We start from the raw sequence: 16,445 nt of genomic DNA on the forward strand, positions 1-16,445 counted from the left end.
AGGTTGATAGCAGAGCTCCGCAGTGTGCTCGCTCTGTGATACATGCACTGTCTCGTGTAGACAATCATGGTACAAGACCACCACCTGAAGAGCAGCGAGTTCCAGGATACAGTGGTGCCCAGTCCTGCTGTCATCCACCACCCAACAAGAACAAGCCTTATTACCACACAACATACAATGAACCTTCAAGTAAGTCAGTGGTGAATGACATCATGGTGAAACATGTGGAGGCCATGTGGCAGAAGAATATTCCATTCTCCTTTCTTGTTGGTGAACTGCCCACCTACAAGACACTCACTGAGCTCAAGGCAGAGAATCCAGAAATGTTCAAGGACATCCTCCCAATCCTCGTACCTTTCCACCAGCTGATGTCCTACAGTACATCTATGCCATCTACAAGCGATTCAAGGGCTCTGGAATGGCAGACACTCTGGTTACAGCAGGGGTAGTAGTGGAGGGGTTGGTAGACCAAGCACTACGAGGAAAGCACTACGGACAGGGCGTGCTGTGCATCCTGCTCTGGCGAGAGGTTCTTATCCAAAATCACTTCTTGAGCACAAAGAACAACGACTAAAAACATCACATGACAAAGGTCTACAGACCAACAAGAACACAATGCAAACACAGGACTTAAATAGACAGGGATTAACAGGACACAGGTGAACTCAACTGACAATCAGCACTGGGATAGGCTGGGGGACAAGGAGGACACAGGTGGAAACACTGACAAAATTACAAGACTGGTTAAGGCAGGTAAAAGTAACTAGGCAGACAGGAAACACTGGGATCAATACTACAAAATAAGGGTGACAAATGAGTTGACCTTTAAATTCACCTCAAGTAACTAACCTTTCTAGCTTTGCATACAGAATACTATTTTATGTTAGGCTATAGAGCTCATTTATTTTTGGTTCATTATGAAAATGTGATGGGATGAACTGGACACCATATTCTCAGTAGCCTACCCTATTTAATGGGAAACCGCAAATCAGCAACTGCTGTTTACACACAAACATTGACTTTATTGACCTCAGAGATTACTTCTGTGTACTTATACTGTATATTATTACAGTGGCGTAGCCAGAAAGCTGGCAGCAGCTGGGCATGGGGATTTGTGGGTGGGATTTTGCGCGCGCGTGCATGAGCGCCATGTGCGCGCGCGCGCACATGGCACTCATGCGCAATTTGCGGGTCTTTTGCGGGTTTATTATGTTATTTAATTGTTATTTTTGCCTTAATTTTCATGAAAACATTGACAGGTCGCAAATAATGCCCCGTTGTCCGCCTCCAACGCGCGTCCGCAGTCCGCGGCTGTCCGCCTCCACTCACAGAGCACAGGCACAGTTCACAAGCAGAAAAAATGTTTTCTTCTTTTTTTTTTTGGGTGGGCACAACAGCCAGGTGGGTGGGCCCAGGCCTACCTATGCCCACCCGTGGCTACGCCCCTGTATTATTCAACTCATCATGAGCAGAGCTTTCATTTGAGCCTAATATGAAGGCTCTGTGACGATTTTGAAAAAACTCCCTTTTGGAGCTCATAATTGGCAGCCATCTTGCATTTGAAGGTTGACAAAAGGTCAAATCATTATATAAACACCATATACAGTATGTATTCCTTGACCAAAATAAGCTCTGAAACCATGTATTGTGCATCATTGTAGGTCAAACCATTAAAAAGTTCATTTTCACGGTCGCCATTTTGGATTTTGGTCTCCCACAAATTTTCCCCGCCGTTTAAAAAAAGACACCCCGGCTAAATTTGTTTAATAACCCTCCTAGATGACAAATCCATTGAGAAACGGACCTTCGCTCTCCACGGTCACGGAAGTGCCATAAATGACCCAACTATGTGATGAAGGTAGGCTATGTATGTGAATGTATGTGTGATGTTTAGTGGTGGGAAAAGTACTCACATTTTGTAGGCCTACTTAAAAGTAAAAGTATCAATACGGCAATGCACTTTGTAACAAGTAAAAGTCCGGTATTAAAAATGTAACTTGAGTAAAAGTACAAAAGTATTCACATTAAAATATACTTAAGTACTGGAGGTAAAAGTACTAATTTTGCAGAATGTCCCATTTCACAAGTTTCCAAATGTATACAAATGCTTTGAAAATAGCAGATCTACAAGCTCTCAACACTTCAAAGTGACGTAAAAAAAAAAAACTCAAAATGTTACTTAGCCTAAGTAGCCTACAGTAGTTGAGTAAATATTCTTAGTTACTTTACACCACTGATGTTGATGATGCGGGGGAAAGGAAAGCTCTGAGTCTCGCCCGCCTCTCAATGAAAATTGAAAATGAATTACATAGGCGCGTTGGCCGCTTGCCGTGTGAAAATAACCATTCAAGGAGTTCTCTCTCCTAACGCTATGGGACAGAGCTAACGCTATGTTACTTTCCAGCCGTTGCCTGAACACCCGCGGTAGCGCAGCGGCCGCTCGTCTTTAGTAAAAAGTAAAAAATACGATGTTGAAAGCCTACTTTCTTTAGTGGGAACACTCGGGGGGCCCCCATCTCACGTCTAAAACACTTTTTTTTTGCCAGAAAATAAAATATTGCGTCCCCTACAGATCTGGTCCATGGACAAGGGGTGCGTTCTGAAATACAGCACTGAGCGCACTTTTTCCTCCGAGGTGGAAAGACTGGTGACGCCGCGAGGTTAGAGCGCACTGGCCAATACAAACACATTGGCGAGTGCGCTCCCATTTCCGAACGCACCCAAGAACAACTCTTCTAATAATGCTCTGAACCAGAGCTAGTTTGTCCCCTCAATCTTTGTACACCTCAAAAGGACGTGGTAGGCTATATTTGTTAAACTGAAAAAACAGCCAGCACACAATAAATGTCCTTTTTACATAGTTGTATTGACCTCTCCACGGAAAGAGCAACACACGTTTCAGCCTAACAGCTGTTAGGTTGAGATAATAGGTATTGAGTTGACCTTTCCACACTCTCTTTGGAGAGGTAAATAAAACTACCTGAAAAGTACATTTATTGTGTGCTTTTACATTCTAGTAAAAGTATCAATGCTACAATGCAGAAATACTCTGCTAGTGTCTGGTATTAATACTTAATACTTGCATAAAAGTACAAAAGTATTGGCATCAAAATGTACATTATTAGCATTATATTAGCATTAATTAGCATTATTGCCACAGGCGCCCATTTGATACGATTTGTATCTCTGGCTCTGGGACCCCATCTACACTGTAAACTCCTCAGTTCATTATAGGCCCTTTCCAAACAGGGGTAAGTTAATTACAGACCCACCATAAAGGTCCTTTTGGTTCTTAACTGTTTCAACAGATAAGTGAGTTTATTCGAACATGCTCTTACTTAACCCTGGCCTAATCTCACCATAACCCCCCAATCCCCACACAAAGGCCTAAGGAAGTAAGTGAGGTGTGAACTGTGAAGTGCCAATGTGAGTGAGGTGTGAAGTGCCAATGTGTTTTTTAAGTCACCAGAGACTGTGAATTCAAATGAAAGAAATGCTTGCCAGTGCTAGTCAGTTTTTGGGGCGGTGTAGCCGCCCCCTATAAGTGAGTTTTGGACACCGACCAAAAAATTTGTGTACCCCCTAACCCTTCCATTGTTAATGCAAATCGATACTTTTTTCATATCAGCCAATCACATTACAGCTAGTGTCATCACCACTAACTGTAATGTGATTGGCTGACTTTGCAAATTCAGGACTGTGATTGGCTAGCGAAACACATGACACATGTGCAGCCCTATGAATAGCAGTATGGACTTTAAAAAAAAAGTATCCTTTTTTTAAAGTGAGTCATGTTGTGATGACCACACACCGCCCACTTCACACTGGGTGTGATTTTTTTAAAGGTAGTTTAACATTTTAAACATGTGGCACTAAATCTGACCATTTCTAAACACGTCCTTTAGTCACACTGACCCTGGCATCCTTATTTTGGGCATGTCATTATATGACATTACTGCCTATGCAAAAATGATAATATTGTGAGTTTTTACATAAGCTATTTTCACTATACAACAACATATAAAATATGGCTTCAAGCTGCACTTTCATGTCCTACTCAAGATTTGGATGCTTTGGATTGATTGATATACAGTATATAAAAAAACATAAACATTCAAACTAAATTATTCGAAAAAGGAATTGTTACAATAATCGTCAAGAAAATAATCCATACAGCAGTTGCAGCACTACTTTAAATTATACATGTCTGCTCCTCTTGTGTTTCATCCTCCCCTTCCAGTTAATTTCCAGGTCATTGGATCCGGTAGATGTGGTAACAAGAGGCACAAAGTGGTGGGACCCTTTGCTCTGCGCAGTCCATGGTGGGAGGTCACCTGCATCGCACGGCGCTGGTATAAAAAGCTAAAGGTTCAGCGGCGATATCCCTCCTACAAACTCCGCTCTGACCTGGACAGGGAAGGCTGGCGCTCCATGGTGTCCCTTTTCCTAACAGCATGCGGCGTCGAGCCACCAGAGCTTCTCACACAGTTCTTTGAGTGGCTGAGGCCACAAAATAGACATGTGACCTTTTTCAACCTGATGGAGATCCTTGGTGAATTTGAGCAAGGGGGCAATGGAGGAGCAGCCCAGTGCCTCAGAGCCAGAATCACAGACTCAGGTACGTTGTCCCATTTTCATGTCAAGGACCCCCAAATTGGTATGTACAGGTAATGTGGCTGTGGACCCCCATTTTGGAAAGCTTTTGTGCCAGGGACCCCATAAGAGAAGATTTGTAAAGATTTGTGAGCTTGTGGATCGGTTATTTTTGAATAGCCAAAAGTGTTTTAAACGTTTCCTCATTTTGCTGGGGACCTCCTGGAACCCCCCAAAGGTCCACTGGGGGTCCCCTCTCCCACTTTTCTTCCCCAGATTCTTTTAATCTAGCATCCCTATTCTCTAACAATTTCAAAACATTTTAATACATATATTTTTTTTAAATAACATTCTTCTAATATTGCTTTTCTCCTACTCATTCTGTTGTATCGCAGATGAAGGGATGCAAGTGCATGCAGCTCCGCTCTATCCTTTAGTGATGACGTACCTGCCAACACTGTTGCCTGGGCATTTTCTTGAACTGCTTAAAAAGGGCAAGGGCAGGGTGAAATCATGCCACCCACAACCAGCCACTCCGTCCACACAAGCTACGCCGGCCAGCCCGGCCGTACAGAACGGGAATGAACAGGGGATGGAAGCAGATTTGCAAGAGGATCTGAGCTTGCTGAACCAACTGGAGCAGATCTTGAGAAGTGAAACTGATGTTTGGAAGCTGGGATTTAACTATGTAAGGCTCCATTGTGTCGATCCTGATTTTGGAGTCCTAGACCACGATTACCGATTTTAACTGATATTATGTCCAAAAATGCAAATCAATTTGGAAAATGGAGATTTGAGTAAAGCTTCTATTTGAGAACATTTAACTAGCCGATGTACAAGCTCACAACATGGCGCACCGCGACGCGTTGTGAGCTTGTACATTTGTTTGAAAACTTTTGAACATTTTCACCAAGAATGACATGCCCAAAATTTAAAGACCGGAAGCCTTTCCCCATCCTATGGCATTCCATGCATGTGCATGGAAGGGCAGCGCCATGCCAATCAGACCTAAAAACTGCTTTAAGATGCAATTAAAATCTATCAAATTGATGAAAGAGGAAATGCGTTTGTACTCCTAATTCCTATATCAGGCTTAATTCTGTTTCTGCTTCTCGTCTCTTGAGGTGATGAATAAGGAACTGAAGGTCATGCGCTGTGAGGCCAAGCTCCAGGCCTTCATTGACTGCGACCTATTCGACCGTATCCCCCTTTTACAACGCAACGCTCTGCAGGTCTATGACAAGCTGAAGGAGCATTGCCGTAGCACAGGCAGTACATACATGAAGCAGAAGGACCTGTGTGACAAGCTGAGACCTGAGACAGCAATGGCCGACTATGCGACAAGGCAGGCCGTTGAGTTCCTCGAGGAAATTGGTGTGGTCGTACGTGACAAGCAGAAGGTGGCGCTGCAGAACTTCCACCACTACGAGACGGGCATCGCCATGTGCCTGCGCGGCCTGGCGGAGGGCGAGCCGTGGATAATCCCCCTGAACGCAAGAGAGGTGCTGCACGCGGCAGCCGTAGAGCGCCGCAGGTCGAAAATGCAGGCCGTGAACACGGAGCATGCTGTGGACCGGCACGGTGAAAATGCAGATCTATCGGTCCCGCTGCCTCATGACGAAAACATGACTTTGGTCAAGTCGGAGCCCAGCGGTGATGCCGAGGACCCAGAGAGCCTCCCCCCTATAGAGCTGGATGAAGACCAGGTGCGAGCGGCAGAGATGATCTGCGCCAACCCGGTGACCGTGATCAGCGGAAAGGGCGGGTGTGGGAAGACCACGGTGATCTGCCTGGTGTTCAAAGCCTTGTTGCAGCAGAGCCAGGAGATCAAGAAGGCCTGCGCCGACTTTGAGAACGACACCGGTGGATCCCAGGGGTGGGATGAGGCTCCCGTCTACCTGCCGGGCTCCCTCTGCGGTTTAGAAGGGGCGGTTCAGGAGGAGGAGGAGGGGAAGAAAGCCGTCCACGATGAAGATGAGATTCTGTTGACTGCCCCGACGGGTAGAGCGGCCTCTCTGCTGACCAAGAAGACCTGCTTCACTGCATACACTCTGCATCATGTACGTACGGGGCTGGTGGGCATTTGAACATAACTTTTATTTATATTATAGGATTATGTAAGTTAACCAATTAAACATACTCTATACTTATTCCTAAGAGTTCTACTAGGCCCCCTGATATTTTCACTCTACTCTGAATGATATATTCGTCAAAAATAGCTCATATACAAGTCTATGTGAGGTTGTAGAAGTGCTTTTTCATGTGGTTAATGGCGTGGGTCAGATCTTTTGACAAACTACATGGACCCTTAGCTTACCTACGATCAGTCCGTCTCCTTGGAATTTTCTTTGCCAAATTTAGCAGATCACAATGCGACGTGTTCCTCCAGAATATGGATGCTGGGGTTCAAGTGGTTAAAGGCATAGAACTGCTAATCTCCTGTTCTTGTTTGGCTGGCACTGTATTTTAATTAAATTGTAATCTTGTTGCACCCTCTTAATATTCACATAAAATTAGTAGCTGGAAAAACAATATTTGGATGGAAAATGGAAACATTTTTATCTATTTATTTTTGCATGCTACTGTTATGAGCTACATCGTTTTTTTTTTGGGAAATCCCTGTGGTCTCTTTGTGATGGAAACTGAATGTGTTCATTATCACACACTTCAAGGTGCTGTGGAGTTTCATGAAGACGGAGAAAGGCGAAGACGGTTGTCCCAAGAACTGGAAGTTTAAGTCGGTGCGTGTGCTGGTGGTGGATGAGGGCAGTCTGGCGTGCGTTCAGCATCTGGACTCCGTTCTTTCCATGCTCATCAAGTACGCCCAGCTCAAGAAGTTCATCTTTCTGGGTGAGGCCCACACATCTCCTCTACACTCCCCCAATTTGTGCATGTGATCATAGGCAAACATTTTCAAGAAATAAATGAAGTTTTATGTTCTAACCAGGTGGACTTTTGGTCTTTTCTTCTCTTGATTTCTCTTTGTCTTGTCATTTGCCACCTGTTCTCGTGCTGGGGTTGGGTTAGGTTCAGTTTAGTGCTTTGATGGGTGTTTGATGCAAATTTGTGAAAATATGTATTTTTAGTTTATTATTATATACATTCAACGGGCCACATTGACAACATGCAAACACGATTGCGTTGCTTGCAGGTGATGTCAGACAGCTGCCCAGCATCCAGCCTGGCAACGCCCTGTGTGACCTCTTCCAGAGTCTGGTCATGGGCCATCGAGATGAGGACCAACCACCGTGCCGAGTCGGAGCTCATCGTTAGAAACGCCGGACTGTAAATATACTTCATCCATTTGACTTTTTTCCCTTTTTTCTCATTTATCAAAATGTTTGTAAAACTATGTCTACATTTATGGAGTTGTGTTAAAGGGGAAATCCACCCATTTTCAATATTTAACTATGTCATTAATATAGCATAAAGGAGTTGTGTGGAAATAAGAAAAAAGTTCCCCCCTTTCTGTGGGTTTAACATTGCAAATTACAACATGATGACTCATCATGTTGTAATTTGCAATGTTAAACCCAAAATCAATCCTCCAGTTCAAGGCAACACAGAAAGGGGGGAACTTTTTTCTTATTTCCACACAACTCCTTTATGCTATATTAATGACATAGTTAAATATTGAAAATGGGTGGATTTCCCCTTTAAGTAGTAGAGTGCAAGAATTAACTAAGTTCTGTGTCTCAAAATCCATGTACACTGGAACAGGTTAAAAGAAAATGTTTTTTGGAGACGTGTTGACGGCTTAAGCTTTTCGTAGAAGATCCATTGTACTTAATTAATAATCACAAATGACACATCAATTTCCATGATAGGAGAACGGCATAGAAGTGATATATAATATATGCATACAAAAATGTCTCAAATTAAAGAGAGGAAGGAATCTTTCGACTATACATACTACAGATTTAATGCACAGTGTTTCCCCATTATGTAAACTGCTACAATTTAAAGTAATAGGCGTCTCCGTCTCCCCATTTTAGGTTAGACCTACAACCAACTACCAATTACAGTCTCCCATATTCGAATACTGGGCCCTGATTGGTTACCCACGTCTCCCAATGGATTCTCTATGGAGCGGTGCCAGACCCAAATCGCAGAGTGCAATTTTTTTTTGCACTCGCAGATTCGTCTGGTCCCAGGCTACTCTATTCTGTTGTGGTGGTTGCAGTTAGTTTTTAACTTGATACTATTATAGTTTTTTACAACACATTTTACCTATGGTTCCTTGATATGTACTGTATGTCATGATTAAGAGTGACATTATTTATTAGGAAAACAATCTAAATCTAAATCTAATGTTTGAAATAGACAATATGTTGCCACAAGAAGGCTGCTTTGATCAGCATTACTAATGACCAATGACCGTCACCATGAATTCCAGAATCGCAGACATGGGGATGAAAAAAACTTGCCGTCCGCTGGACTTTGATGCTACAGTGGATCTGAAGAAGCCTAGCATGATGGCATCTGCTGACAAAAGGTTTATCCATGTATGTCTACCGACAACTCTCGAGGCGTCAGCCGATGGTGAGTAGTCACGGTATTATTTATGTCAGAATAAAATGTATCAAAAATAAAATGGTGACATAGATGGTTAACATAGATGCTGACACTAAATAAGCAAGTTTATGATAGACAGATTACTGTAGCGTACACTAAAAGTACATGATGTTTGTTTTTTAGACTTACAGAGCGCTGTCAAATTACTGATAGACTCTGCTCCTGGGATGAAGGATCACAACACCTCACAGTTCATTGCTTTCAGAAGGTAAAGAAATCAAAAAAGAATTTTAAATGAAAAGCAACATTTAATGACATACACATCATATCATATCATATCATATTATTTTCTTTTCACAGGAAAGATGTTGAACTGATCAATGAACTTTGCTGTAAGCATTACAACAATCACAGAATCAAGTAAGTGACTAGATACTAGATACCTTCTTCTTTTACCTTTTAATTAACAGGCCGTATCCGTAACCAGCTAATACAACAGCTTGATTTTGACTATGTTGCTGCCACTACTGTACCTCTGTCTGACCAAAAGGCTGTTGCTATATGTTTATACTGTAATATCATCTATTGCATGTGTTATTGTCATAGCTCTAATTCGGAATACAATATAAATCTCTAGTAATAGACCATTGCGGTTAAGGTACCAAGTTATACAAATCAATTAAAGCACTTAAAATTTATCTTTTCGGCAACATATGGTATTTTTTGTAATGTAAGCTTTTGTTAAAATATAAATAAAGTGTTGCAAAATGACTTAGAAAATATATATTGTATTTTTACTTTTACTGTTTGACAGTATCATATTATGTTTTATTCATCATAGTAAACCTTTATTTTTTAAAACATATTTATAAATAATCTTCCATTTCCTCTTCTGTGATCACTTCTTCTTGCTTGCAGAGATCACGACAGAAAGCTGTGGTTTCAACCTGGAGACAAGGTCTGCTGCACTAAGAACGGAGACATCAATCCCCATGGAGATCCTAAAAATCAAGACAAACTGCGCCTCTGTAATGGAGAGATATTCTTCATCAAGGAGGTCTGAATTGTGTATTTATTTAGAATTTAAACTGTAATCTTAATATATGAAATAGGCTGATTGTTTGTTGACGGTGTCTGGTCATTTAGGCCAAGGATGCAACAAAACTAATACGTTACTTTCAACCATACCTTTGTTTCTTTGGAAGGATGTGACAAAAGATGATGAAGACTCTCCCAGGAAGAGGCGCTGCAGGTATCTCACCCTGGACGATGGTGATGGGCGGGTGATTACAGCGGACTTCAGGGAACTGCAGAAAGAGTGCAGACTGCAGCATGCCTGGGCCAGAACCATCCACACTTTCCAGGTACCCTCACCATTCATATTATACCCATAGCTCAATTCACTTTTTAATTAGTGACTATCAAAACTAATTGTCTCTGGCAGGCCGGATGCTTTTTTTCTCCTCTCCCCTGTCCGTCTGTCCATCCGTCTGTGTGTGTCACTGTGTCTGAGCGGCTAGACTAGATTTTCCGCCATTTTACATTTTCTTCAAAACACACATTTTCAGATTTTTCTGATTCCACTCCAATTGCCTAGGATTGCCTTCCAAATTTTACGGGCCCTAGGTTGGCAATCCGGCCTGGTAGAGCACATTTTTGATTCCATATAGAAGAAAGGACTCCCACACACTGCAATATTTATTGGTAACAGAAACAACCTGTTAGCAATACATATTATTAGTTGCAAATGAAGTGGGCAGTGTGCGGGAATCCTTTCTTCCATATTAGTTGGCCTGTGGTCTTCTCCGACGCACCTGTCGATCTGTAGGCGTGCAAAATGTCTGCTCTTTTCTCTGATTACAAAGATATTGATTTTGAAATAATTCCACTGTGGCATTTCTTGCAGTATTGTGAACGCACACATTACTCATTTCCCTGATGATATTGTACCGATCCTCTTAGGGTTCAGAGAACGAGACCATAGTATACGTGCTGGGAAACAGCACATACGAGACCTGGAAGCACATGTACACGGCTGTGACCAGGGGACAGAAGCGTGTGTACGTGGTAGCCAAGCAAGAGGCCATCGTGTCGACCATCGAGAGACGTGAGAAACTCGGCCCTCGCAGAACACAACTGAGGCACCTGGTGGAGACGGTCCTGCCGCAGTCCAGAGCCGACGGGGCAGACATCCCCAGTCCGCCCGCCACACCCTGCAGGCCGGCGCCGGGTCTCATCCACATCCCGTCCACCCCTCTGTCCTCGCGGACCTCCCTGGAAGCCAGTGGTGTGGTGGATGACGAGCAGCTGGGTCGGGTCAGAAGTGCCGTCTCTCAACATTCGCCCAGCAACAAGAGGCTGCATTCAGATGAGACGATGGGAAGTCCATCCAAGCAAATAAAGGTACGGGGCAAACGGGCAGTGTTGTTGTGTATGGGGCAGTGTTTCTCAAACCATTTAATTTCAAGAACCAGGACCATGGACCAGTAAGGGTCCATTTGGAACGCCCTCAAGGAACCCAGAGGGTCCCCTGTACCCCAATTTGAGAACCACTGGTATAGGATGACTTGTTAGTGATATTAATTGTTAAAATAAGTGTTAATAAATATTCATTCTCCAATCATTGCTATTGAGTGTTTGTTCAGAAACAGGTGTCTCCCCATCTCTCCGGCACTTTAATAAAAATAAAATACATTTTCAGGTCGATATAGCGATTTTATCCTATCAGGAGAGAGAACTCATTGTGACTGGAACACCATAAATGTAATCTGACACATTATCTTTGTGAGGTTCTCTTTCCTTATTGGATAAAATTGGTATGCCAACATGAAAATGTATAGTGCCTGAAGAGAGATGGGGGAGACCCCAAACACTCTATTGCAATGATTATTATCAAAATATAGAGCTTTAACTTTTGAAAAAAAAAACACATCACTGACAACGCCTTGAACTAGTACTGTACTAACTAATACAAACGTTTTGCTTTCGTGAAACTAATGATAATCTTCTCTTTTTATCGGTTTCAGACGGAGCTTCAGACATGGAACCCTTCACCGCTTGGTTGCAGCACACTGCAGCAGCTCTCCCTACACACTCCCAAAAGCAGCAAAAGGCTGTTCCAAAGAAGACCCTTCGTGTTGTGAATGATGAACTGAATTATGAAGTCACCCTTCTGGCAATGCAACCCTGCAGACATCATGCACACAGTACAACCCTGTTAATCTCGAGTGATAATCTCTAAGGATTATTCCTTAAACACAACTGCACCTTTGACTTGTCTGAATGATTGGTACCGGTAGTTGTTTTTTTGTTGCTGCTGTTTTGTTGCACAGTAATAAAAAAAAACAGCTGAAGAACTGTCAAAACCAGTGAATTTTATTTGACCATTAACAAGTCAAAATGTCTTGCGTATGTTGCTCCAAACGCTGCATCGACTGTCTGGTTTGGGCTGCCCCATTGCTCCTCAGTCAGGAACAGATTATATTATTATCTACTGGTAAAGTCTATACAATATGTTGGCCGTTGTGTCACAGCTCAGTGGCATGTGTGTGGAATGGCGCTCTCTCCTGGATGAGGGTGACAAATTCATGTTTCTCCAAACAGCCATGACACTCTTCTCCCCAGGAGGACAGAACCCTCCTGAGCTCTGCTACGCGGAGTTTAGACAGCCCAGCACTGCTCAGGTCCCAGAGTTGTCGCTCTGAACACATAAACACACACACACACACACACACACACACACACACACACATACACACACACAGTATTGAAATCTGAATGTAAAGCATTTTACATTATTCACTCACATATGTACACACACACACACACACACACACGTGTTTGTATTACTGTGCTTGTGAGTAAATTCAACTATACTTGTGTGAGGCATCTGACCCTCACAAATATAATAATACAAACACACACACACACACACACACACACACACACGCGCGCGCACACACACACACACACACACACACACACACACACACACACACACACACACACACACACACACACACACACACACACACACACACACACACACACACACATAAACACACTTTACCGTATTTGAGTTCACAGATCTGTGTGTCTGAGCTGCTGAGTCTCTGGCAGACCTTGTCTACGGGGACGTGGAATGCGAGGGGGCGGGACACGGAGGTTGTGACCCGAGTGGCTGCGTCGCTGCTGGCACCCAGGTAATAACACTGGGAAGATAGATATATACACATGATACATACACCCAGCTAATAACACTGGGATGATAGATACATACACATGATACATACACCCAGGTAATAACACTGAGAAGATAGATAGATACACATGATACATACACCCAGCTAATAACACTGGGAAGATAGATACATACACATGATACATACACCCATAGCACTGGGATGATAGATACATACACATGATACATACACCCAGGTAATAACACTGGGAAGATAGATACATACACATGATACATACACCCAGGTAATAACACTGGGAAGATAGATACATACACATGATACATACACCCAGGTAATAACACTGGGAAGATAGATACATACACGTGATTTCAATTGATTGATTGATTGAATACTTTATCAGACAGAAAAGGCCTGGAGACTTGTTGTTTCCATTGTGGTCCTATAAGATACATAATTTAATTTCAAGGACCCCCAGTTTGGTAGGCCTTAGGCCACGGACACCCATCCCCATAACTCTGACGGGTCCATTTGGTTCCATTTGAACACTGATATACTAAGACAGAGCTTTAACTATTAAACAAACTTTTTGTTTTAACAAAAAAAAAGATTCACCTACAGCGCCTTTAACAGAAAAATGTGTGAGAAAAATGAAGGATCAGACATCCTTTATGTTGAGTGCCGGCTCTTAGTAAGTCCCTCAGTGACAGAACCAATACAAGCTACAAGAAGAATGTTCAAGAACAATGTAAGACAGTGGTTCTCAAAGTGTATTCCGGGGACTCTCTGGGTTCCGTTAGGGGGGTCTAAATGGTCCCTTACAAGTCTGTAACTCTGACAGTGTACAAATGGAACCAAATGCCGGGTCCATTTGGTTCCATTTGGTTCCATTTGTACACTGTCAGAGTTAAAGGTAGGGTAAGTGATTTGCTTTGGTTAAAATAAGTGTTAAATAGCTCTATATTCTGATAGTACTCATTGCTATAGAGTGTTTGTTCAGTATTAGGAGTCTCCTTGTCTCTCCACCTCTTTATTAAACAGAAAATGCATTTTCGTTTCAGTTTCAGTTTCATTTCCAATTTTATCCAATCAGGATACAGATTAAACAAGTTAAATTGGAAGTGATGACATGACACTAAGAAATGAGCAGACAAAATTGGAACTGGAACACTATACAAATTAAGCTTAAAAATGGGTACTTTCTCCTGATTGGCTGAGATTTTGACACCTACCGAAAAATGTATTTTCTGTTTATTAAAGAGCTGGAGAGACAGGGTGACATCTGTTACTGAAAAAAACACTTTATAGCAATGATTACTATCAGAATATAGTGCTTTAACCTTTTAACAAAATACTTTTTGGATGTGCCTCGTCGCTCAGAGGTCCTTCTGGCCGATCTACACGGACACAGCTTTTTTTCTGTTCTGGTCCCACAGTGGTGGAATGAACTCCCTACTGATGTCAGGACAGCAGAGTCACTGCATATCTTTCGCCGCAGGCTGAAAACCCACCTCTTCAGGAAACACTACCCTTCTTCTTCGCCTTGCCTACTTGTTGTTAACTAGTTGTACGAGTTCTTGTTTTATTGGATCTTGTTTATTCGATAGACCAATTATTTGTTTACTAACATTGAGACTGGACGCACAGGTGATTGTTTCACGCAATCAATTCCCAACCTGTTGTTTCGGGGTGTGCTGGTTTCAGCACACCCCAACCCCCTCTTCTGTGTTGGCTAGTGAGGCGCGTCCTAGTGATACCTGATAGAATGGGTTTCATTGCACGCATTCTGGTTCTTATCAGTGTGACGTCGTCTGTTAAGGGGTCTATACACTTATTTGTTTTAGTTCTTGCTCATAGGTAGCTGATATATTGCACTCTTACCTTAGCGCTAGGTTTACTCTTAGTGGCTTGTTCTAGAAGAGAATGCACTTAAGACTTCTGGTGATTAGTAGTTTCGTTCCCTACCTAGGTTGAATGCACTTAGGCCTATTGTAAGTCGCTTTGGATAAAAGCGTCTGCTAAATGACTGTAATGTAATGTAATGTAATGATGTGTGTGTTGTTTCTCACCAGTCTAGCTTCCTTCCCCTGGGCCACAGAGCAGGCCCTCTCCAGTCCTGCTTCTACCAGGGCAGGGCTGAGGTCTCTGTGAGCAGATGTCAGAGTGTCATACACTCTCTGTAGGAAGCCTTCACACACTGGGTGGGGGGGAGACGAACCATATATTACATTATTGTGTACAACAAGGGTTTTCCTTCAACGTTTTCGTCTGAAGGACGCCCACATTGAATTGTACTTGGCCGTGGACCCCCATCTGAAAAGATTTTGTTCCAGGGACCCCCATACCATAAGATAAGATTTGTGTTGTTAAAACAACACACACACACGCACGCACCCACGCACACGCACACGCACACGCACACACACACACACACACACACACACACACACACACACACACACACTTATAAGGACCTGTTACACACCGAAATCCCTTTATGATTAAGAAAATTATAAAAAATATGTGCATGAATGGCCAAAAATGTATATTTTGATTATTATTATAAAACACACATTACACTCTTCAGCCCATTTCGGCCATTTCATCTACATGATAAGCTCACAATGCGTCATGATGCCAGCTATGGATGTGAGGCATTGTGAGCTTGTAGATCTGCTGTTTTCAAAAGTTTTTTATACATTTGAAAACTTGTGAAATGGGACATTCTGCTTAATGAGTACTTTCTACTTTTGGTACTTTAAACACATTTTGATGCCAATACTTTTGTACTTTTACTCAAGTCAATTTTACTTGTAACAGAGTAGTTCTACATTGCCGTATTGATACTTTTACTTAAGTAAATAATGTGAGTACTTTTTCCACCACTGGAGAAGATACATGCACACACAGCTGTAGTCTATTAATAACACTGCATGCTGTGATTGCCTAACCTTCACAGTTGCCTGTCGCAGAAACGGCTCTTGACAAAAAGAGCAGAATTGCGACCGAGGAGAGAAGCATGTTTTCTTAATAAATCAAATAATGAACACATTGGTTATAATAGATAATATTATTCCCACAGAGAGAGCCCATAGACGGTGGGAGAGAGACCATAGAGTAGACTGTGGGAGAGAGAGA

General features: G+C 42.5%; 2 protein-coding genes across 2 annotated transcripts; one reads left to right on the plus strand and one right to left on the minus strand.

The window, feature by feature from the left end:
* Nucleotides 1-3,786: 3,786 nt before the first annotated feature.
* Nucleotides 3,787-12,286, plus strand: LOC311040212 (DNA helicase B-like). Its single transcript, XM_084050342.1, is given in 14 exon segments — nucleotides 3,787-3,845; nucleotides 4,241-4,618; nucleotides 4,989-5,281; nucleotides 5,718-6,653; nucleotides 7,266-7,443; nucleotides 7,745-7,811; nucleotides 7,813-7,878; nucleotides 8,990-9,135; nucleotides 9,292-9,376; nucleotides 9,469-9,528; nucleotides 10,027-10,165; nucleotides 10,314-10,472; nucleotides 11,071-11,511; nucleotides 12,135-12,286. Coding segments are annotated over 14 exon segments (3,111 nt in total). The 5' UTR covers nucleotides 3,787-3,799; the 3' UTR covers nucleotides 12,252-12,286.
* Nucleotides 12,287-12,551: 265 nt separating this feature from the next.
* On the minus strand, nucleotides 12,552-16,441 carry cdnf (cerebral dopamine neurotrophic factor). Its single transcript, XM_084050528.1, has 4 exons — nucleotides 16,259-16,441; nucleotides 15,377-15,504; nucleotides 13,178-13,319; nucleotides 12,552-12,808 (listed from the first exon to the last, which is right to left on the minus strand). Exons 1-4 carry the CDS (start codon nucleotides 16,326-16,328, stop codon nucleotides 12,636-12,638), a joined length of 513 nt encoding a protein of 170 aa, XP_083906654.1. The 5' UTR covers nucleotides 16,329-16,441; the 3' UTR covers nucleotides 12,552-12,635.
* Between the last annotated feature and the right edge of the window lie 4 nt (nucleotides 16,442-16,445).

This window comes from Gymnoscopelus microlampas (genome assembly GCF_963454915.1).
Source record: "Gymnoscopelus microlampas genome assembly, chromosome: 23".
Taxonomy (NCBI): Eukaryota; Metazoa; Chordata; class Actinopteri; order Myctophiformes; family Myctophidae; genus Gymnoscopelus; species Gymnoscopelus microlampas.